Raw genomic sequence first — 23,356 nt, forward strand, 5'->3', positions numbered from 1 at the left:
ATGTCATGGTTATCTTCTGTCTCTACAGTTCTTGTGTTTCAGTACAATACTGTAGCTCCAGCACATTTTAGCAATTTGTTTGTTTGAACACAAAAAATATAAGCCTTGCAATTTACTAGAAATAATAACACTGTAGGCACAAGTAAACTGATGTGTAATGTGTAACCCTTGAACAGCAAAGGCAGTGGTCAAAGAAGAACCAACATTTGCATTGTTCTGCCTGCAGTATAGAAGTTGAGAAATAGTTCAGGTTGCATCTTTATTTATCCTGTCAACAAACCCATGAGTAGTCAACTTCCACTACTGTATTGTAGACACTGCGTGGTGGCTCAAAAGTGTTTTACAAATGTGTACGCACTAGTAATGTCTACCATTTGTGGTACATAACAAGTACGTATGTACAATTGTACATCAACTCTACCATTCTAGAAAATTTGATAACTTCTCTCGACATTATAGGTAGTAATTTGAATGCCATCCATCAACATTGCAGTGGAAAACAACTGACTCTTCAAGGAAGAGTTTCCTGATGGCAGTGTTTAATTGTATGAGATCATGCACATCTAGTAGTATGGTACCCTATTTGATGGCAATAAATGTTCTATAAACTCAGATCTGTAATCAGTGATGAAGAGAGTACATTCAATTGCAAGTCTGTCTACAAAGATACATATTGTAGATGCCCACCTACTACAATTACTGGTATCACTACTAATGTCTGCACCTTCTAAAGGAATTTAGAGGAGGGTTGGCTTTGGTAATGTTCTTTTCAAATGCTCATCAACGCACAGCTTTAATCCGCCATGAATGCAATGCAAAAAGACCTCCCCTGTACATTCTTTATGGCTCACAATGAGCTCCTATTATCTTTACAGCAAACCCTATTCACAGCTGAAATCAATACTCTCTTGGCCGATGCTCTCCAAACCATACCACACCATACAGCCTTTGCAGTTACCATGATACAAGCCTGACTGGCAACAGAAAGATGTTGAGGTGAATACCAGCACAACCATCACTTCATACACAGAATGATGCTATGAAATAATGCTCCACAAGTTAAATCCATGATGCCTATGGAGAAGCAGAATGCCAGGCAGTCATCACAGGCAACCATCATACTCCAGCGACATCCATTCTACTCAGCAGCGAATATAACTGTGGATTATGCACCACCGCTTCATTTTCGCTGTTCCCCGTTAAAACTGTCTATTCACCTTGCTGGCTCCTGTTGAATCTACACGTACTTCTCACGATCTTGTTTGTTCGGGATAAGCCTCACAAGCTGAATACACTTTCTATTATTCATGAAGCCCAGTAACCCACAAAACACACAGGTGGAGTGAAAAGCATGGATCTGAAAGGGCCCTCTTATGAATATTCATTAGCTTCATTGGCAACGTGTGATAAACCCACAAGACTATTCCATTGACAGTTAGTGGGTGAGAGATATTGACATTCACTATCAGCTTTCACAATGCTAAATTTTATCTTCCATTTTTGAACAAAGTATACATGGTTCAAGCATCAGATATCTTTCATTAAATAAAATTTTGCCATCTTGAAGTGTTTGCATTAAATAAAGGTCTGTCACTGCTGAAACACCAATTTCCAGTCTAATCAAAATGTCTGCTATCCTCATCTACTGTTTGTCTACAGTGTACTTCTTGTTCTACATGTCGGTGTACTAGTCATTTTTACCTGAAGCTATTGACGGGGAAAAGCTGATAGTGAATGCTTGTTTGTTTTCTCAGTTCAAATCTGTTTCTATACATTATTACACTGTAGGTATGCACAGTCTTACAAGCCATTTTAGGATTTCTCATGTGCATTCCATTTTTCATCATTACAGTTGTGTACTTTGTGCTGATTTGTATAGCATATGAATGTAACAATACCTTGTGTTAACGTTGTTTGATTTGTATGTCATGTGTTTTTTATCCTTGTGGAATGATGGAAATAAATGAAATGAAATGAAATGAAAAATGAAGGTGGATTCAGTGATAGACGAATAAAAATCTATAGAACACCTTGGTGAAGTTTGGCAAAAGTCAGACAATCCATTTGAAAGTGTGCGTACAGATGATGTATGAACATGAATATCATTTTCTCAGGATGAGAAGGCAGCAACAGTTTGTGCTGTCACCTGTTTAGTAGTTACTATCACTCAATGTGATTTTTACCACCATCTAAAACTGAGGGAGTTGGCTCAACCAGCAATTAAAAAAAAAGAAGAAATTGTATGCATTTTATTGCAAAAAAAAAAAAAAAATGTTATTATCATATATGTATTTTTATGTGTATACACCCCCATACTTAATCTTACAGTAAGTGGTTGGCCCAATTGGGGCCTGAGTTGTGGCACAAGGAGTTAGGGGACGACATGCACTCTTTATTCATTGACTGTTTCTTTCTAGACCTCTGTACCAATCATCAATGCCAATAAGCAGGGATAAAGGGGATTAGGCAACCCCTGTTCATTGACGATAGGCCCGTTCCCAAACCACGAAAATTGAAATTACAATCGTGATCCAAATTTAGATTTTTTTTTTCGACCGTTCAAACACAGGGATCAGTGGCCAAATTGTGCATGCGCGAAACTTGCATGACCGAAGACTGACCCCGCGGTCCCAATAGAGTTTCGCGCAAAAATACCCATTTCCGAATCTCAATCGCGCTCACACACATGACGCTCGGCAAAGTAATCGCGATTTTTCTGAAAAATCACACTAATCTAGTGCTCGTTGGATCGCGATCAGGATTGCGAAAATTAGTGAGATTTTTCTGTCCACACAGGAAAAAATTTCGAAATTTTGATCGCAATAAGAAAATCAATTTTTAAATCTCACTTTTTCCCTTGTGTGTGAACGGGCCTGCTGAGTTTCAAGACATCACAGGTGCCAAAAGGTAGAGAAAACACTCAAGAGTGCCTACAAATTGACAAACAATGTGCACTAATGCAATGCTTAACACTGACACAGATCTGACTGATTCAGGCCACTAACTCTTTACAAGTATGTGCCACATTCGCACATCCTACTCAGTCGACGGCGTGCCAACTTCGCATTCTGCTCAAAACCCACAAACCCGCCCAAACTGATCGATAAATTGCCAAATGTGCAGTACCATGAAAGCTTTTGTCACGCTTCCGTTCGTCTCACATAGCTTGCATTTTATGTGGTGACTGACTTTCAAGCAGTGTTCCCAATTAGATTTGTGCATAAATTCTATCAAGTTTCCATCACTGTTGTGTGGACAAAAGTCATGTCTTTTAACAGTGAATGTATCCACTGGTCATTTATTCAAAGAAAATCAGTCGACTTGTCTTACAATTTTCATGAAAGCAAAACTTGGCATTTTCTCTACAACTTTGCTCACTATATGTCCAGCTTAACAGAAATTTATAGAAGTTACATAGATTTGAAAAACAGACTGTTTTCGCAAAGCATAATTACGTTCGTGTCTCAGAATAATGTGGCACCAAGGGGGTTTCCACCATGGCACATAAAGAGTTAACTTTACAGGAATTGCCAAAATTAATTTACTGGTCCAACATGATGGGTAAAACAAGAGCAAAAACAAAATGGCATTATTGGGGTCCAGTCGAAAATCAGGCCAACCAATAAATTTTCTGTCCATATCAGTCACTCTTAGAAAAATGAAAAAACTTGGTACAAGCTTGTATCTTCTGGCACGACAGGGACAGGTCCGATCAGCAGAAAAAAATGGGTTAGTGTGCAGCCCTGATTAACGAAAAGATACATTTTATAAAACGGTCTGCAATTTGCACAATTGTCCCAAATTACAGGTCTCTATTCACAATTGTGTGGCGCTCCGACAAAATGAGTCATAAGTCGCACGGGGACTTTTTCCGTAATGAGCCGAAAATGAAGGGGAAGCACTACTCGGGTCGAAAATTTTTTATGATGGATTTTGATTCCTTGACGTTTTATCTATCTGTACAGAAAATTTCAGCGTGTAAAAATGAGGACAAGAATCCCAAATCACAGTTTTTCTGAGACAATTTTTTTTCGGTTACATTTTTTTCGAACGCTCGCCTTTGCGCTGCGTTTCGCACCTATTGTTCTTGCCCGATTGAGACTCCGCCTCCGTTGCTAGGGCGTATGCTAATGAAGCATTGCTCTTGACCCCATTGAAGACAAAACAAAGCATGGTGCGCGCGGCGGCGTCGGCGGCGGCGAGGGCTTAATTACGCAATAACAGTGAGCTGACCAAGGCTATCGATTGCATGACCAGCGAGTTGCGTTTGATACATGCACCACATTTCATGAAGTGGTGATTGATGTGACGCACAAATGGCGCTGAAAAAAATTCCAACGAATGATCACGCAAAATTTATGATACTTTATCAATGAGCTAATACATGATCACATATCGAATGTGTGTGTGTACTTTTACAACTTTTATTGGCCTCATTAATGAATTCATTCAAATAATTATATATAACTGTCGTTCCCTGGTATGTGACTTGCTGTTTAAAGTTCATCTTTGGAGATATAGCATGGCATAAGTTGTCAATTATTCTCGTCTTTATAAAGTCGACAATTCGCATGATAATTTAAGCCAGATGTTTGGGGATAGAGCCTTCTCTTCTGTTGCACCACGTCTGTGGAACTCGCTACCAGTTCAGCTTCGGAATTGCAGCAGCCTCAATACGTTCAAGTCTGCACTGAAGACTCATCTTTTCCGGCATCTTTGTGAATGATGTGTGACACTTTTTAGGAGCTGGGCGCCTTTGAATGTTTCTAACAGATAAATGGCGCCATACAAATGCTGTTTCATCATCATCATCATCAAATGTGTGTAATGCGTAATTTTATTTCCCCGGTTAATAAAACTTATTGCCCTATTTTCTTATGATGGTTTGGGCCGCAACGGCATGAAGAAAAATCGGACGACAAACATTATCAATGCCCAAATAGCTCGTGTTCCCTTTGGAGGATATTCTGACTCTTGTCATTTGTGTATTAGAAGTAGGACCTATGAGAAAGTGACAGAAAGCTATGTCGCTACTCAAAAGTGTTTTTCTTCATTTTTTTTGAAATCAGAATGTGTGTAATGATAGTTATTTGTCGTGTCTTACGTGTAGCTGACATGTGAGAGGTCAAGTCTGCAAAGAATTTGGCTAACAGCTTTGCGAAGTAGCAGCGCTAATTGCCTATTGAATTGTGTATTCTGAGGAATTCCGAATGAAAGAACTCGGACGACACTGTTCACGCCTTGTATCCGAGTAAACCCGGCATCAACGAAGCCTTGAACAATGAAAGGTAACTTCCTGCTATCACGGGGTGGATAATCACGCAACCAGTACAATTCTTTTTTTCGCTATTGATAGCAGAATTAGTGACGTAACGGAGCGAAAGTGTTGGAGGATCGGCATTATGTCTGCTAATTTGTAAAAGATTTTTTTTTTTTCAGTTCCCTTTTGTGTTCAGAACCACAGCCAGGGACGCCAACTTACTTTATCTTCTACAAGCTATCGTTACTATCTTAAAACGTAAATTTTATGAAAGGTTGAAAGTGATCGCGGAATCAGTTCTTCTGCGTGACACAAGGCTTTTATAATAGCATACCAAGCTTAAATCGTTTACCTGTATAGAAAGGCGGGAATACACACTTATCGCAATCATCCGGATTTGAGAGTGATACACTCTACTATTTTTTTTTTCATCTTTCCCCCGACAAAGACCATGGTAATTCAAAACAAACAAGCAAACAAACAAACAAACAGACAAACAAGCAGTTGCATTATATCAGAACGTACAGAATTATTGTGGTTCATGCATAGGTCATCTTTTGATGTATAGTAGTCATTTGTTGTCGTTTTTATAGCGTGTCCTAATAAATGCCTTTAGCGAAAACCCAACATAACTTTTATCAAGGAGGGAAAGGAACTTAAATTTAAATATAACATAGTTTATAGAAATCAGACATGTAAATAAGGCAGTCATATACATCCGCATGGCCGATTGTAATCTCTTACTTTGACTATTAAACATGATCGCCTGCATTTACGTGCTTTTTCTAATTTCTTGAACTTTGCCTCATTTTCTCTTTTTTCTTTAAAGAATTGCTCGCAACGTTTAAAAATCGTAACGCAGTCCGCTTTCCCACAATTAAATGTTCCATTTGATTCGTCACTTATTGTTGGTCGGGTGACGACAAATGTTGGAAACTCGAGCGATGATACATGGCATTTTGTTTTGTTGGTTTTCGTCTCATTGCTCAAACGAATTTTGACTACGATTACAGAGGTATCATCTACGAGACTTATCTGATGGTTTTTAATACAGAAATGATCATCAATCAGCAAGGATTAATCAACAAGTCATGAATTCACTTTACCCATCATGTCTAATCGAACTACGACATTGTTGAGGTAACCGCGCCTTTTTATTTTCATAGTTCAAACTCATTCTTGGCATCATCCAAACAAATAATTCTTTATATAATTTCTTAAAATGCTCAAGAGATGGCCATAGTCAAAACTTTCTACAAGGATTGCACACGGCAATCTTTACCGGCCTAAACAAGTTTTCTAGAGCTATCAGTTCCCCCTATGACGATGATTTCGTTTGCGTTTCGAACTTGTACCGAACTACTTTCAAAACAGCTATTTCCTTTATGGGTCGATTAATGAACCAGTCTTTTGAATTCATAACCAACATTTGTAATCGTAACCATACAGTACCATAATACTGTCAATAACAGTTGGAAAATGTAAATGCTATAATAGCATGAAATAAATGAGTAACGATTATCTTCATACATTCTAATTCCTAAGTGATGCCGCTGCGATAATGACACATGGTTTGACTACTGCTTAAAGCAAATAAAAGGAAAAAGGAATGGGATATACTTCTAATGATGATACCACCCCGTACAATGCATTCAACTGTATTTGGTAACATTTGGTTACGTTTCTGTGCGCTTTACGTACGGAAAATAAAAGGCAGATTGATTCCATTAACATGCTAACACACAACGCATTCAAAATGTTTTTTGAAATACACCGTGTACAATGTAATGTTTTAGTATACGTTTTGAAACTTTGAATTTGTGAGTCCTTTGTAAAGTTATAAGGGTTGTTACATTATCAAGCAAAAATTAAAGTATATAGGGATTCGGATTTGCTCAGAAGACTAAAAATGCTTTATATGGCGATCGCTCGCAACAGAGACAATCCGTTTCAGTAGATATACAATGTAGTTCTGTTTTCATAAAATGAAAGAGAAACGTAAAGAAGTCAACTTTTTAACTTCATTTAGCTTTCTCACCAATTGAACTTGATTTGATCTGCCACGCATGATATCGCTGTATGTTCTATTAATTCTATCAAATTATTTGATTGGCGTGCTTGTTTTTTATGCGGACTATTACAGGTAAGTATAGTCACTAATTCATTGAAGTTCATAATATTTGTACGATTATGGCGTGTTAGTTGTTTTGTATTTTCATTTTTATGATAATATCACGTGTGTATCTGATTCTGACCACGAAAATATGGCGACTATCTAAATGCGGAGTATGTACTGTAAAACTAATGTCTCCTGCCAGTATAGACAAACTAATTTCTAGTCTATCCCCGCTTGAAATGGAATCTAAAAAAAAAAAAAAAAAAACGAAGTTCGACTTTCAGCAGATTTCAACCGTTTTGTATAGCGCCTGATACAATAATGATTGTATCTCATGGAAGAAAACTAGTCTCCTTGCCTGAATTTTAGCTGCTTCCTTTTCAAGCTTGCGGGAAAGAAATAGCTGAACATCAATCGCAATCATAAGTAGAGGCACATCCTTAAAAATAAACACAGGAGTACTGAGACATACTACTAAATAAAAACGGGCCTTTTATCACTATTGACAACACATGACATTGAAATGTTTGTTTGTTTGTTTGGTTGGGCTTTTTTTTTGGGGGGGGGGGGTAATACAATTGATTATTCTGAAGGTTCGTTAATCATACAATGAAATATGGTTCGCTATTAGCTTAGGTTCGTTAAAAAACAACAACAAACAACACACAAACATTAAATGCGATTCCTTTTCCGGTGTTTCCTTTACCCGAAAGTAATCAAGCAATCATTTATTTTAGTAAGGTTTGTGAATACAAAACGAAATGAGGAAGGCCTAACTATCAATTTAGAATGTATGTCATTATAATTATCTATACTCAACTTCACAAATGCAGAAAGATTGTAACTGTAAATGTGATGTTAAAAAAAAAGATAAGCTTAAGCTACAAGTTAACGAGTCTTTATATGCTATGGTGTTACAAAAGTGACCGAGAATAAGAAGTATATTCATGATACAGTCATAATTATAAACCCAACGTGAAGCTGTCAGGCCTACATCAACCTTTGCTTCTGATACGTATAGTACGTGCAACATTGGCAAGCTTGATAAGCGATAATTCTGTGGACGCAACACCTATAAAGGATATATACCTAATATGGCGGGAATTCAGAATGTTACGGCTGTATACAGCTGCAGCAGAACAGACGCGAAAGCAGTCTTTAATGTTCTGCAACATTACGACCATGTGCGTAATTTAAGGGTTTTTAGTACACGCAAAGAATACGATCTCAAAAGACGACTATCGTTAATTAACTTCATTTTGAACCCCCGCCTACAATGGGTTCTCAGGTTCTATCTAGGTATTGGTACTTGCTAAACGCATCCTCTTTAGTTTCCATTGACAACAACTACATGGGAGGAGAATGGAAGCAATCAACGCCCTCGCTAAAAGACGCTTCTCGTAAGACGCATTGCGTGCCCGCCTATGCTACAATAGGTACTCAGGTTCGATTTAGGTATTGGCACTTGCTAAACGCATCCTCTATAGTTTCCATTGACAACAACATGGGAGGAGAATGGAAGCGATCAACGCTCTCGCTATAGACGCTTTTCGTAATACGCATTGCGTGCCTTATTTCTTTCTACTGTTTCCTATTGTTTGTGAGTTAAAAACTTGCGGCAAACTACACCGCAGCCGACACACAACGCGTACCGACTCATTCATGCGGCGGCAGCGGCACGGACACAAACGCACCAAAGTTTACATCGGACGACCGTATTGGTCAGAATCGTTAATGATAGACCTGTCCTGCGATTGGTTAATTATCTTACACACCCAAGCTATCGCCTTATACGGTAGTGCGTGCGATGGAGCGTAAACGCCGTCGCTAAGCAGGACTGTTGTTTTGTTCCGTCCCGCGAAAGAAACAGGTTGTGAGCTTGAACCTACCCTGAACTTTGAGAGCGATTTTCTCCGTTATTTAGAAAAAGGACTGACATCGTAAGCGTAGTTAATATTCGTTTTTATGATCTACAGGGATGTCGAAATGAGTTGTATTACATATCAGTGTAAAGCTTAGAGTCTGTAGAATTCACATATAGGCATAACTACGATTTCATTTTTTGCGACTTTTGACTCATTCCGACGGAGCGCCACACAATTGACTATACTGACAAATGACATTCACAGCTAGTATGGCACTCAAACAGTTGTTCCTTATGTTTTTAGCTCTTTCTTTTCTCTCTCTCTCTTGCACATACCGTGAAGTGCAGGCACACTGTTAGCAAGACATGGTCCAAGGTACTAATACCAGTACCAAAGTTCAATATTTCATGTCAGTGTGTGGATAGCAACGAACTGATTAAGTTACATTTAAATCAATTTTGTAACATTCACTTGGTATCACATTTTGAAACATAGGGTAAGTTGAGTAATAGATTGAAGCCTCAAGGGTGACGACAGGCGTGGAACTGAACAAGTATTAAAGAGGTCTCTGGGTAGCATTCATTCTACAGTGAAATACACAATAGATGGTATTTGGGACAGGAATTCAAGTGAATGCAAATGTACCACAAAAATATGGCGCAAAATATCATTCAGGGTGGTTAATTCAAACTTCACAGAAATTACGCGTGCAGGATTTGAGTGTGAATTGTGTCACAAAATACCACTGATCGTACAGCAGTGTTTTTCTTACTGTGACTTTATCACATGAGCTTGTACTACACTTGTATCTTTTCCCCATATGAAATATTATATGTGCTGCAGCACACGCAGTGCTTACCTCCGAGAGGTGTACATTTGGGCCTAAAAATTTGATGTCACCGTATATTGCGAATGAGAACAGTGTCAGTCTCATGGTATGACCCCGTCAAAAATTTGATGAGCAGTTTTCCTATAGGGTCTACAAGTTTTAATTTCAAATTAATTTCTTCGAATATATCATATGTGTAGACCATTAAAACAAAATTCTTCTCATTGGATAACCCTCTGCCAATCCCATACTTTCAGATCAATGTTTATTGAACATATAAATGTCAAATGAACACACCTATCCAATGTTAAAATAGCATTGACAATGACAAGTACAGGTAGAGTCCTAGTATGACACACAATTTAAATACTCACAGGACTGGTACACTAGTGAGCACTCTTCTACCATCCTCCATAGTGTAGTACACGACATGTTGGTGTCGAGCTCCCCCTGCACTCTGGGTGTCACGGTCACGGTGTCGATATGCCAGACGAAACATTGCAGCTCTACCTTTATTTCCAGTGGTAGCCAGAGCTGGATAGGTCTATCTCTTTCGTTTGACAGAAGATAAACAAACTCTGGTCAAAGTCCACTGACCACGTTACCCAAAATTCTTTATATAGTTCCAGCAGAGTGCCACTTTAAAATCAGCCTTGACTCCATGTGTCAATCAAGGTCAAGGAATGTGTTGGCATGGGAGACCTGCTTCTTGCTGACCATCACAGACGAAACCATCCATCTTTCTGATTGTTCCCTTTAATACTCACTTAAAGTGCAACCATCACTTAAAGTGCAATTATCACTTTTGACAGAGAAATGACCGAGTCAACAGGAAAAGCACCTGCCTGACTGCTAGATATATTGCACAGCTTGGATGTCTATGACATAAAAATGGCTCTCTCCGCTGCTAATCCATGGTGTGAAGACTTGAAAGAGGGCCTCAAGAGATCTTGAACGGATTTAAAGCAGCCCTGAGTCCTGAAAATCAGTCCTGATGAGGAGTATACAAATGTACTCTACCCTACCATTGCACAAGTTTACAGATTCTACATGCTCACACAGTGCACTTGTGCAACACAACAAGGCTATACATCCAGTATAAGAGTAATTCATTCTCAAATTCCAACTGGCAAGACTGGTGCATTCCAAATGCCATGGGCTCTCCAAGTCACTTCACAAGTTCAAACAGTGGAATGCAACCTCTGTGATCTCATGCACTTCAAGAGGACTTGTAGACCGGCAGACGGCAGTGAAATCCTATGGTCTACACAGCCCCTGGCAGCCTTTACCATCCATGTGGCGCAAAGCGTCAATCCAATACTAGAAGCAACCACCAATTGTTCCCTCAAATCCCTGAATTCAACTCCTGATATGGGGGGAACTACTGCTGAGCCCCCTAGGCCATGCCCGGGCGCATTGACACAAAGCGACATATTGGGATTCTATTGTGGTGGGGATAAAGGGTGATTCACAGAGGAGAGAACTGAAAAGAATGGTCCATCGACACATTGGATTGTTCAGGCAAACAACAAACTGTATGTGCCACAATACGCACACCTGTGGGAAGGTTGACACATTCCCACCTTTAAAACAAAATGTATTATAACTTAAGGTAACCGAGTCCCAGATGCAATCAAATAACCTTGCACTGTGACTTTCTATTCATATGTAAACAATGCATCTTGAACCAGTGGGGCCCACAGCTGTATTTTGCCTTGAACAAGCTGAAATGAGAGTTTGACTGGGTTTTCAAAAGCCAATCGATCCCCAAATAAAAGCAAATAAAAATAAAAGATGATAATAAAACAAAGAAAAAAGGCACCCAAAAGTGCTCACGAAAGATAGTGGCAAAGTATATCAAAGTCCACAGGAGTGGACAAAAGCTAGCCAGCACGTCACCAAAGGTTGACAGAAGCCTAAATCTCCTTATTGTGCGATGCATCCCAAAAGATGAAAGTTTTCTGCATCATTCCATATAGATGTGGAAAAAAACTTGAAATTAGGAATGGCCTGGGCCACTGAATATTGATGTTGGGCCACACAATTTCCAAAAAAGCAATTTTTCTGTGGCCTGATTGCATAGCGAAAATTCAAAATGAATTGTTATGTTTCTTTAATCTTTTTTTTTTCATAGGCTCACATAAATTCCATTTAGGAGGTCCCATTTCTTTTTCTGGTCACTTAAATTTCAAATTCAAAGATTAAAATGGGATGAACAAGCAACTAGAGAAAAACAAATATAAATGCTGAGCCCTGACCTGATGGTTAGAGGTCTAGTTGTTTGTAGGCATCTTTGATCTGCACACTACCACTGCAATGCTGTTCATGGTATTTTGAAAATTGTACATTAAACTTCTGTCTTTTTCATAATCCATCTACACCTTTTAACACAATTCAGCAGTTTGAGGTTTGTGTGTTAAAGGGGTGATAGGCCATATAGTTCTGGTTGTGATTTTTTTTTTTTTTTTGGTGAGATAATGAGAAACCTTTTATGAAATATGAAAGAGCATGTAATTCTTAGAGGGATTCAAAGTTTATTTAATGAAAATCGGTTTTGAAGTGGCTGAGATATCCAAAACAGGGATCCTAATAAAAGGTGGTTTGGGGACCCATCTTTTATTAGGATCGCTTTGTTTTAATACTTTCTTTTTGGATACATCTCGGCCATTTCAAAATCAATTTTCATCAAATAAACTTTAAAATCCTCTTCTTTACTCTATGACACTTCATAATTGGTTTTCAGTACCTTGCAAATTTAAGTTAAAAGCCTGGAAATCCTTATCTCAACCAATACTATACCATCCCTTTAAAGGCTATAACTGCTGTCAGCACGTTAGAAGTACCGGTATATATACATCATCAATTTCGATATAAAAGCTATTTTAGACTATTGTTGTAAATTTCACCGAATTTGCTGTGTGATTACAGTACAAAGCAGGCATAAAATCACCTTTACTGCGTCTTTGAAAACATGGAGATGCAATAAGCCAATTTAAGTAATATCCATGGGTAGTCAACACAAGGAAAAGGAGGGGGTGGGGGTTGCTGTGGAAATGGTGAGTGATGAGAGAGAAATTATCTCCTGCAATATGCATTGTGGTTTTCTTGCAAATCTCCTTCCTGTACATTTCACCCACAAAACACCATCACCTTCCTACACACCTGCTGGGAAGATTCCAGAGTGTGTTGTCATGGTAACATCATAACAGTCTAATGCCTGGGCTTGAATAGCCTGTGACTGAATGGTATGGAGGTCTATGAAATGTGATCACTATAATAATTCCTGTTTAACCTATGTGAAGGATAGAAGACACCTTTACCAATAACAAACCGTATGTCAACCATACATGCAGTGCTGTTTGCAGCGCTGCCAACATTGGAAACTAGTTGAGAGTGAGACTCTCATAGGCCAACGCTACAGAAATTTAGGAGTCAAAATAGGTGAGATCAATAGAAATGCATACAAATGAAATAAAGTTTTAGAGTGAGAAAGAACCAAAATGAGTGAGTCTCACTCTCAATGAGTGAGAGTTGGCAGCCCTGTGTTTGATATGAGTGTACAAATGTCCACCAAACATACAACTGTGATGTCCTGTCTTTAATTCATTTCCAACAGATTCTGATAACTTTCATACAGGCATGCCCTGACACTTGGCTCTACAGTGGATAGGCCTACAAAAGTGATGTCCAAAGAGTATGTTACACGCAAAAATATTTTTCTTAATCCTTCTTAAAAATTATGTCTACGATCATGTCAATGTATAATATGTGCACGCACACACACACACTATACACATGCCGCACAAATAAAACTTAAAACAGACTAGAAATGTCGCTTTGGCGACTGGTATGCCTCCGCCATAATGCATGATTTTCCCAATAGGTCTAGATAGTACATGTGGACACTGTGTGATTACATTTTCACAAAATTGGCAAAATATTGGAATGACAAGTTTGTCACAAATGTGTTGAATATTCACCTTCCTTGACGTAGGTTTAATTGGATGAATAAGAGAGCATGTATCTAGGGATTTAAGGAATTTAACTTGACTTTGACCCATTCATACATTTAGGCATTGAGTAATTTTCAAGGTACAGGTGTGGAGAAAAAGTGCAATTTCTGAATTGAATAGTAAATTGTTACCATTTTCATCTGGCCCTTGACCCTAGAATTCATAAGATAATTACTTTCAGGTAGAACATGCATAATATGTACTAAGTTTCAAGGTAACTTGAGCCACTTCCGAGATATGGAGGAAAAAGTTAGTTCAGCACTTTCACTTGATCTTTGACCTTTTGACCTTTGAGGCAAAAAGAGAAAAAAAAAAAAAACTTTCCAGAGAATTTCTATTAGGTTACACACGCATACACCAAGTGTAAAAAAATAACCCTGCTGGCATTGCATAAATATGAGGGTAATAGTAAAATTTTGAAGTCTTGCACTTGACCTTTGACCCCTGACCTTTGACCCCATGAACCCTACATTCTCTAGATAATCACTTCCAGTCAGTACATGTATATACTATGTTCCATGAAGATACCTTAAACAATTTTCCAAGGTACGGAGAAAAAAAAGAAGTTTTAATATTTTTACTTGACCTTTTGACCTTTGACCTTTGACCTCATGACCCAAACTTTCACCAGAGAATCTTAATTGGGTAATACATGTATACACTAAGTTTCAAGAAAATATCTTCAGGCATTCAATAGATATGGTGGAAATAGTGAAATTTTATGTATTTGACCCTGACCTTTTGACCTTTGACCTTTGACCTCATGACCCAAACTTTCACCAAAGAATCTTAATTGGGTAGTACATGTATACACTAAGTTTCAAGAAAATCTCTTCAGGCATTCAATAGATATGGTGGAAATAGTGAAATTTTATGTATTTGACCCAGACCTTTTGACCTTTGACCTTTGACCTCATGACCCAAACTTTCACCAGAGTATCTTAATTGGATAATACATGTATACACTAAGTTTCAAGAAAATATCTTCAGGCATTCAATAGATATGGTGGAAATAGTGAAATTTTATGTATTTGACCTTGACCTTTTGACCTTTGACCTTGAGCATGTGCACCCAAAAGTTGATAGGCACAACTTCACCCCCTAATACACATACATGCCAAGTTTCATTAGGATACCTCAACAGGTTTCGATAGTTACCTTGTCCACAAAATTCATTACGGACGGACGGAAGGACGGACGGACGGACGGACGGACGGACGGACGGACGGACGGACAACCCGAAAACATAATGCCTCCGGCACCACTTCGTGGCGGAGGCATAAAAAGGGGAGAAAAAATAGAGCTGACAATCAAGGACATGGCATATGCTCAAGGATGAAGAATGCAGACATTCATATTGTTCATATGGTGTGCATCACATGCAGGGGCGGATCTAGGAATTCCGTAAATTCCGTAAATTCCGCCTTTACAAAATTAACCCATTGAGGATGGGCTGATTTTGCTACAACATGCATTTCCCACAGACACCTGCCTGAGTATATACTCGGGACTCGTCCTCAACGAGTTTAAAGGGGGCACACGCCCCCCCCCCCCCATTTTTTCTTTCTACTTCGTTTTAACAAGAAATAAAGAGGGGCGCGCGCCCGGTGCGCCCCCCTCTGGATCCGCCACTGACATGTATGTATTCTATTAATCTGCTACAGATGCTGACATACTGAATCTAAAACAAAAAACTTAAATGACACTGAGATTTAATGAGCACTCTCGATGAGATCACCAACCGATGGACTCTTCACACCCTATACGAGGTAAACATTGACTGAGTATTTCTCTCGTCCTGGTGGAAAATGCCACTCAACATACATTTTTAGACACCATCTGCTGACACATGTTGGAGTACACTGTGCTATTTGATCGTAAAGCCCTGTTGCAGTGCTCAGTAATAACCCCCCCCCCCCCCCCCCCCGGCAAAAAAAAAAGACAACACTAAACCCAAGAAAAACTAGGGACATTTTCATCTCCCCCTGCCCTCTTTCTCTCTCTCTATCCCTCTCTCTCTCACTTGTTCTTTACAAAATGTTGGCTTCATGGGGTATCTGCAAACACATCTTCAACACTACAATACAGATTACTATCGTTGTAAATTCCCATGGATCTGTGTTGGTCAATGGAAGAAAGAGAATGGAAGTGAAAAATACACCAAGTGATGGAAGAAGAGATTTGCTTTGTTTTCCCATGAAACTTACTTGTTTGAGTTCCAATCAGTGATTGTCGTCTTTGGGTAGGCAACTATCGGTAAAATGGATGCACTCCTGCGCAGGGAGTTGGCTGGGTAGTCAATGCTGTTCTTCGGCTGGTTGGCATCCCGTGGACCCACAGGCGAATAGTTTCGGGTGAAGGTAATGCCAGAGTCCGCCACCTTCACAAGGTAGCCCTTGAAGTAGTTGCGACTGTTGCCGCTGGGATGGCGACTGTTGTTCATGTCTGCAAGTGCTACCATGTTGTGGCTCGAGTACCATCACCAGCCTCTCAGCATGTCCAGTCACTTCATCAATATGGCATTTACCAACATCTCTACCATGAGCCTTCTTGCCATTATGAAGAGTGCATTCCTCGAAACCGTAGTAAGGTGGATTCTTAAAGTAGGGAGCAAGACATAAAACCCTGTAGGTAAAATGTGCATTATGCCAGGTCATTTGGAGATTTGTAAGGTATCAGTAGGCAAACAAAGGCTGTGGGAAGACCAGGAAGAAAGGAAAAAGAAAGAAAGACAACAAAAATCTTGCAAGAAATGAAATACATCTCGGCAAAGGTGAGACTTCGCAGAAGTGCAAACACCTTTATCAGCCCAAAGTCTGGGAGATCTTGGCAGCTTCTGTTGTCAAGGGCCTCAAGCATCTTCATATCATATTGAATTCAAGCTAAAGTCTGCCTGCCAGTGATAAGGTCATGATACCCACGACCTGGAAAATTCCACAATACTCCGCATGCACACTTTGCACAATGGCAGCATTGACATAAGATAGGATGTACTGACAAAGGGATATCTTCTACAAGTCTTATCAAGCTTGGCACACACAAACATCCAAAACGCACACACATATGTATACACACACACACACACGCACACTTGCATTATGGGCATAAAATAAAGTAAACACACATTGAGGATGAAAACTTCAGCTATAAATTTAACTAAAGGATTTTAACAACTTCTGCAGCATATCATGTATATTTAACTGTTTACTTTCAGGAAATGAGAAAAAAAAAGGATAAAAATTAGAAAGGCTGTGGGCTAAAGGGGGGGGGGGGGGCTGGGGTCACAGGTTTTGTTGGGTATACATGTACTTTTGTTTAATGCCAAAATCAGAGGGGTTTACAGCCTGGTACACATAAAAATACTAGTGTTTCATACAAACCCTATCAAAAGTACACTGTAGTGTACAGAAAATGAGAATGTTTCAACACGACCACTTTCTTTTTTTTTCTTTGGCTAAATCACCAGTTACAATGTATTCACTGAGGATTTGAGAACTTCATAATGGGTAGGACACAGTTCAATTTAATTCACAAGAGCAACAGTTAAAGTCAGGTGTATCGTACTTACGATTCGCAGGGTCACTCACAACAAAGAACAGCAGTGAAAGCAAGCAGCAGAAACTTATTGATCACCGACAAGTTGCTGAATACCCCTCTGATTGCTGCACTTTACAGAGTTACGGGGCAAGAGGTTTATGTCTGCTACGGATAGTTGGTATCACATTCCCACAGCACGTTCACCACTCCCATTGGAATATTAAAGCATTTAGTGCTCTGAATGGTAATGCAACCAGACAGATTCAGGCTTTTCTGTGACAGCTACAGCATGCAATTATCAGGGTGAAAGATGCCCATTCAACACACAGCTCGGTGCAGGATGTGTTAGGCTGTTGGGCAAATAATAGATTTGAATGGCAGATATTAAAAAAAAGAGGCACTGGCTCCACGTCAGTGAAAAGGGCTCAATGCTGATTAGTATGCATGACTGAGAGCTTAGAATAGGTTGCCAACTGAGAAGCTCGTTCCACTGGAATAAACAGACAGAGGATTTGAAGAGTGGACACTCAATGAGGAGAGAACACCTTACAATGTAATTGCTTACTGGTATTTTGTGTGATACATGAGAGGGTATTGATTTTACACTTTGTATGCTTTGAGAAGGGGTGCAGAGGGAACAATCCTCATTGTATTAGTTGTCAATACATGCTACAATGTATGCTTTGCAAAGTCTCAGTCTGATACTGTGTTCACTTGAACAAGAATATTTCGTCGGTTAAGAATGATAAGGGTGTTAAGTTGTCACAAAACCCATAGTGTTCGATACAACTTAACGCCCTTCTCATTCTCAACAGACGATTTCAAGTGCAGTTTCATAAAACCACTTTTGTTTCAACATCTGCAGTGTCGATGCTACTAGCATTGCTTACAGTCAACCTTCATCTTTCAAATACTGGCAAAAAAAAAAAATGTGACTGGAATCAAAGTTATGAAATCTGAAAAAAAAAAGTTTTAAGTCACTTCACCGAGCAGTCTTGTATGATGGAAATGAAAACAAAAAATGTATGACGAAACAGACATTTGGCTTGATCAACTACTTCCTATTAAAATGAGAACTGTTGATGTCAAAGAAATCCTAGCTGTAAATAAAAATGGGAATGGATAAAACTACCATAAATATGTTATAAAACATGAATGGACCTGTCTAGCACAACAGACAATGATTTTGAAACAAAAACTGCACACAAGAACATTACAAAGAAAAGAACAATTATCAAAAGCCAGCACATTAGTAAGCATTCATGCAGTGAAAACAAGTTGTTTTAGAAGAAAAAAAAAAAAAGAACACAGCTAAAGGTAATTCTGAAGTCTGCTGGAAAAGAAAAATATGTTTAAAGTAAAAAAAAAAGAATCACCTCTTCTGATGTAAAATGAATATTAAAGAGCACAGTTGTTGCATTAGAAGAAAAAGTGTTCAATACCAAAGAATCTGAGTGAAATTGATTAGTTTTCAAGAACAACAACAACTTGATCTTGCCTCTTATTAGAAAAACACAAACAAAAACAAAAGCTATAAAGACAACCTCATCTGTTGCACAGGTTTGTCTAGTTTTGAGAGATGAATTTCAAAGTGAATAAAGACGGGGGGGGGGGGGGGGTAGAATTGTGATAGCTTTGAAGGACGGTCAATATGACAATGAAAACTGAAAATAAACAACACTGCAAACACAAACACACACACAAAACAAACAAGAATCTGTACCATGCATAAATACATTATTGTGTTTCATCCAAACACAAAGAACTGTAAACTTGACTGTATAATGAAAGAAACATGACATCAATATCAATGAAACATTGCCAACCAACTTGTGATATCATTTTACCCATGATTTCTGCGATGCTCGAAGAAGCTAGTCCAGGTCAAATCAGGTTCAGCTATCTCAGGCTGGCTACCAAGGCCTAGCTCTGATAAAATATATTTACAATGAAATTAGCAACTTCGGTAATGTACAAGGTATGGCAAACTAACCAGTACAATGAACATACTGTATGTTGTAGCGGAAGACGACATACATGTAATAATGGCTGCTACACCCCAAAACTTTATTAAACCTTAATTTTATAAGAAAATTATTCACACTCTTTGGAGTAGTAAGAAAGATGAATACACTAAATAACAAGAAAGCTCTATTAACAATGCAGTACATACATTGTAATAAATAGAGAAATACTAAGCATCAAACAAAGTAGGATAGTCACATTAAAATCTTAAAATTTAGAAACTGGTTTTTGGTTGAACTGGATCTTCATTTTAAAAATTTTTCTTCTGTGTAATACATCCATACAATTTGTAATATGCTAGACAGTTCTCACTTGCAGGAAGTAAATTACGGTAGTCTCTTAATACAGTCCTAACAAATCTGCATAATGCTAATTGGTAGTAAGAAAGGACACAATGCAAGTTCCGACATCTAGCAAGGTTCATAAACACAGCAGTTCTATAGATATGCTAAATACATAATATCATAGGGGTCTATTATTGTTTTCATAAATGCAGAGTCTCACTAGATCTAGACTTTAGACATGTGTATAGAAATTCTTGTTCTAATAAAGTCCATCCTGATAACTATAATGTTGCTTTGAAAGTAAAGAGACAATCATCAATCAAGAGAAATAAATCAGCAAGAGGTTTTAATCACCAAGGGTTGTGTCGTTGGGTCTAAGAACAAAATTCTTAGTAGAAACATTCACAGCCTAGTAGTAAAGGGACATCAATAAGTTTATATTCAGAAGCAAACAACTCAGTAACCAACGCTGCACACTGGCACTGGTCTGATGATCCGTGACCAGTACACTGTACAAATCACTGTGCAGTTTGACATTACTGCCTTTAGTTTGTGTGCTCAGTCATGCATGATGTTTGTCAAAATAAGGGTAGGTATCAATAAAAAGAAGAAGAGTTCCCCTTTCCTCACAACCAACATGCACTCACCATAGCCGACAATTATAAAATAGTAGCCTTCCAAAATTGGATGACCTTTATCTTTTTTTTTTTGATACACACTGTACTGTACATTGTCTAGATTCTACTCTGTATCCAAATTCAGAGGGATTTTATTAACTCTTTATGTGCCACGTTCGCATGCCCGACTGAGTTGACGGCATGCCAACTTCGCATTCTGTTCAACTCCAGAAACCCGCCCAAACCAATCGACAAATCGACAAATGCCGCACTACAATGAAAACTTTTCTTGCCCTTCCGTTCGTTTCACATAGCTTGCATATTATGTAGTGAATGACTATCAAGCAGTGTTCCCTAATTGATTTGCATGTAAATTCTAAGTTTCTGTCACTGTAAGCAAAACAGTAGTTTAGCTGACCGGTCATTTTAAAAGAAAAACCATCACTGATTTGTCATGCAATTTTCATCAAAGCAAAGCTTGGCATTATCTCTACACCTTTGCTCAAATACATGTCCAGCTTAACAGAAATCTACAGAAGTTACATCAATTTGAAAAGCAGAATGTTTTCTCAAAGCATGACTAGATCCTCTCTCTAACGTGTTGAACAGGGTATACGTTGGTGTCTCAGAATAAGCCAGTTCGGGGTTCCACTTTGAGCATGAGCAGAAAAAGGTCACCTGTACCAGCAGAGCATGTTGGTTGTTCACTGAGATAAGCATCTGTGATGTAATGATTATTCAAGTGATTCTTATAAGTGGTGCTTGCCAGCATATCCACCTGACAGCAAAAGCGGTATTTAACAATATCAACAGAAAAGGATTGTTAATACATTATGTACATTCATTGCAAACTAATGAAATGGATGCTTTCCAGAGTGCTAATTATTGCGAATCAGTCTGGTCACCTGTTCTTCGCAACTTCATCCTTTGTTTGAACCGACTGCATGATGAATTCCATAAACTGTTACATTGGGCAAGCTTGTGCCTTCTGTCGCTTGAAACTAATGGAGTGCCTGGCAAACTGAGAAAGAATAAAGGTCATGAGTACCCATGTGCCCATGAGCTAACCCCGAACTGGCTTATAATGGCACACAGGGGGTTTCCATCATGGGCGCAATTAGTTAACAGTTAGTTTAGAAGTCGGTTGGGAAGTTCACAATAATTGTTATGATGATGGGCTCGACTGGTTGGGGTTGAAAACAAAGAAGAACTTGACTCACTTGTTGAATTAAGAAAAGAAGATGCTTTCTGCTGATTAATGTGCAATCTCTTTCGTCGCTGTGCCGCTAGGATAAGACTTGATGCGGAAGATGCGACACCGAAGCAACTCTGATTGCAATGAGTGTGTCGACGGTGATGCAATTGATGTCCATTTGAGGTGAGGACACTGTTGCCAGCCTGCAGCTGCCCGACGTGTCTCAGCGAATGCTGGTTGGCTTCCGATAAAGGGTGGACAGTGAGGGTAACAACACTTGGTGTTGCTCCTGCAGATTCCAGCAGAGATCGACTTGTTGACTGTTCAGAATTTTCTTTTGGAGCACTGAAATTCGATGGTGACCACCAGTCCCCTTGCATACTTAGTTTTACGTATGCAGAGCAATAATATGGACGAGATAAAAGGACTTGAGATCATCTGGTAATGATTTACAGTTTGCAGACGACAGGCTGGTTACTGTTGTGCCTCGTTTACACGGATAGTTATAGGCCTATTGCATGCACATGGTATGTATTTAATCGCTTTGAATTTGATGCTCCGCAAAAATTGTGGCAGACTTCAATTTCTTCATCTTCCAGAATCGTAGTGCGCCAGCTATTGACCAAAGTTATACATGCATTCCCGCTGCAATCTGCGCTCGGGCTGTTGCAGCGACTGTGCTACACTGCTAATGACAATTTTCGCCCCCCTATCCGGAATTCATATATCCGCCCCTGATCTGTTGACTGTTCCACATGGTTTGGTTATTGTTTGCTCTAGTATTCTCCTTTTAACTATCAGAAATAAAAACAAACTAACTACCTCTCCCCCACTGATTAAAAACAATCAGAATATAAAAGAAGCAGAAATAAGGATTGAACCTACAAAAAAAGGAACAGTAACAGATATAGACCTATAATAAAATCTATGTTGGAGTGATTATGGACTAATAAAATTCATCGTAGAAAAGCCATCAAGAATGTTTGCATTATTGTATCATAAAACTGTTGCGTTATAGTACAAAATTAGACATTGGGCAGGAAAACATTCGATATTTCATTGTTATTGGGGTATGACCTTTTTAATTACCTCACAATCTATCGATTTTTTTTTCTTATTGGTTGTAGCTGGTGAAAGCTCGACTAGACTAAGTACAGCTACGGAAGTAGCCCTACGTAACTTTAAACAACCATCACTCGTCTCTATTGATGCAAAGCCCAACGGGATTACGTCATTACATTGAACTTCAATATCACTGAAATAAATCAGAGCCTATTTATTGCAACATTCTCGTTGTTTTTTTTTTGTTGTTGTTGCTTTGTTGTTTCTTTTTGCCATTTGATTTGATTTGTTTGTTTCTCAGTGTTTTTTGTTTGACTTTGTTTCGCTTCCGCAAATGATTTGAAATCTTCTTGCATGGATTGCCCATAGGCTGGCATTGAGTTCAACAGTCAAAAGATTAGTACCCAAGAGGCTTCCCTTGATATTGTGAGTCACATTAAAATTAACCTATGAAAATTCAGCACGTTATCAAGTTTATTACATTAATAACTTTAATATACAACGTAGGCCTCCATTAATAGTTTACTTTTGCTTCGCAATATTATGCAAATAC

General features: G+C 38.7%; 1 protein-coding gene across 5 annotated transcripts in view; it reads right to left on the minus strand.

Annotated features, from left to right (window-relative positions):
• LOC140233601 (uncharacterized) overlaps positions 1 to 22,172 on the minus strand; it is a 37,529-nt gene extending 15,357 nt beyond the window's left edge. The window contains exons 1-2 of one of the 5 annotated variants that reach the window (XM_072313696.1): positions 21,767 to 22,172; positions 19,468 to 19,549 (exon numbers count right to left, since the gene is read on the minus strand). In XM_072313696.1, coding sequence (XP_072169797.1) covers positions 19,468 to 19,549; positions 21,767 to 22,121 — 437 coding nt within the window. In that variant the 5' untranslated portion in view covers positions 22,122 to 22,172. Of the gene's footprint in view, positions 1 to 10,444; positions 11,183 to 16,290; positions 16,681 to 16,882; positions 17,045 to 19,467; positions 19,550 to 21,766 lie in introns of those variants that run through there. The other 4 variants (XM_072313697.1, XM_072313699.1, XM_072313698.1 and 1 more) reach the window with 4 other exon arrangements.
• Between the last annotated feature and the right edge of the window lie 1,184 nt (positions 22,173 to 23,356).

The sequence above is a fragment of the Diadema setosum genome, chromosome 10 (genome assembly GCF_964275005.1).
Source record: "Diadema setosum chromosome 10, eeDiaSeto1, whole genome shotgun sequence".
NCBI lineage: Eukaryota > Metazoa > Echinodermata > Echinoidea > Diadematoida > Diadematidae > Diadema > Diadema setosum.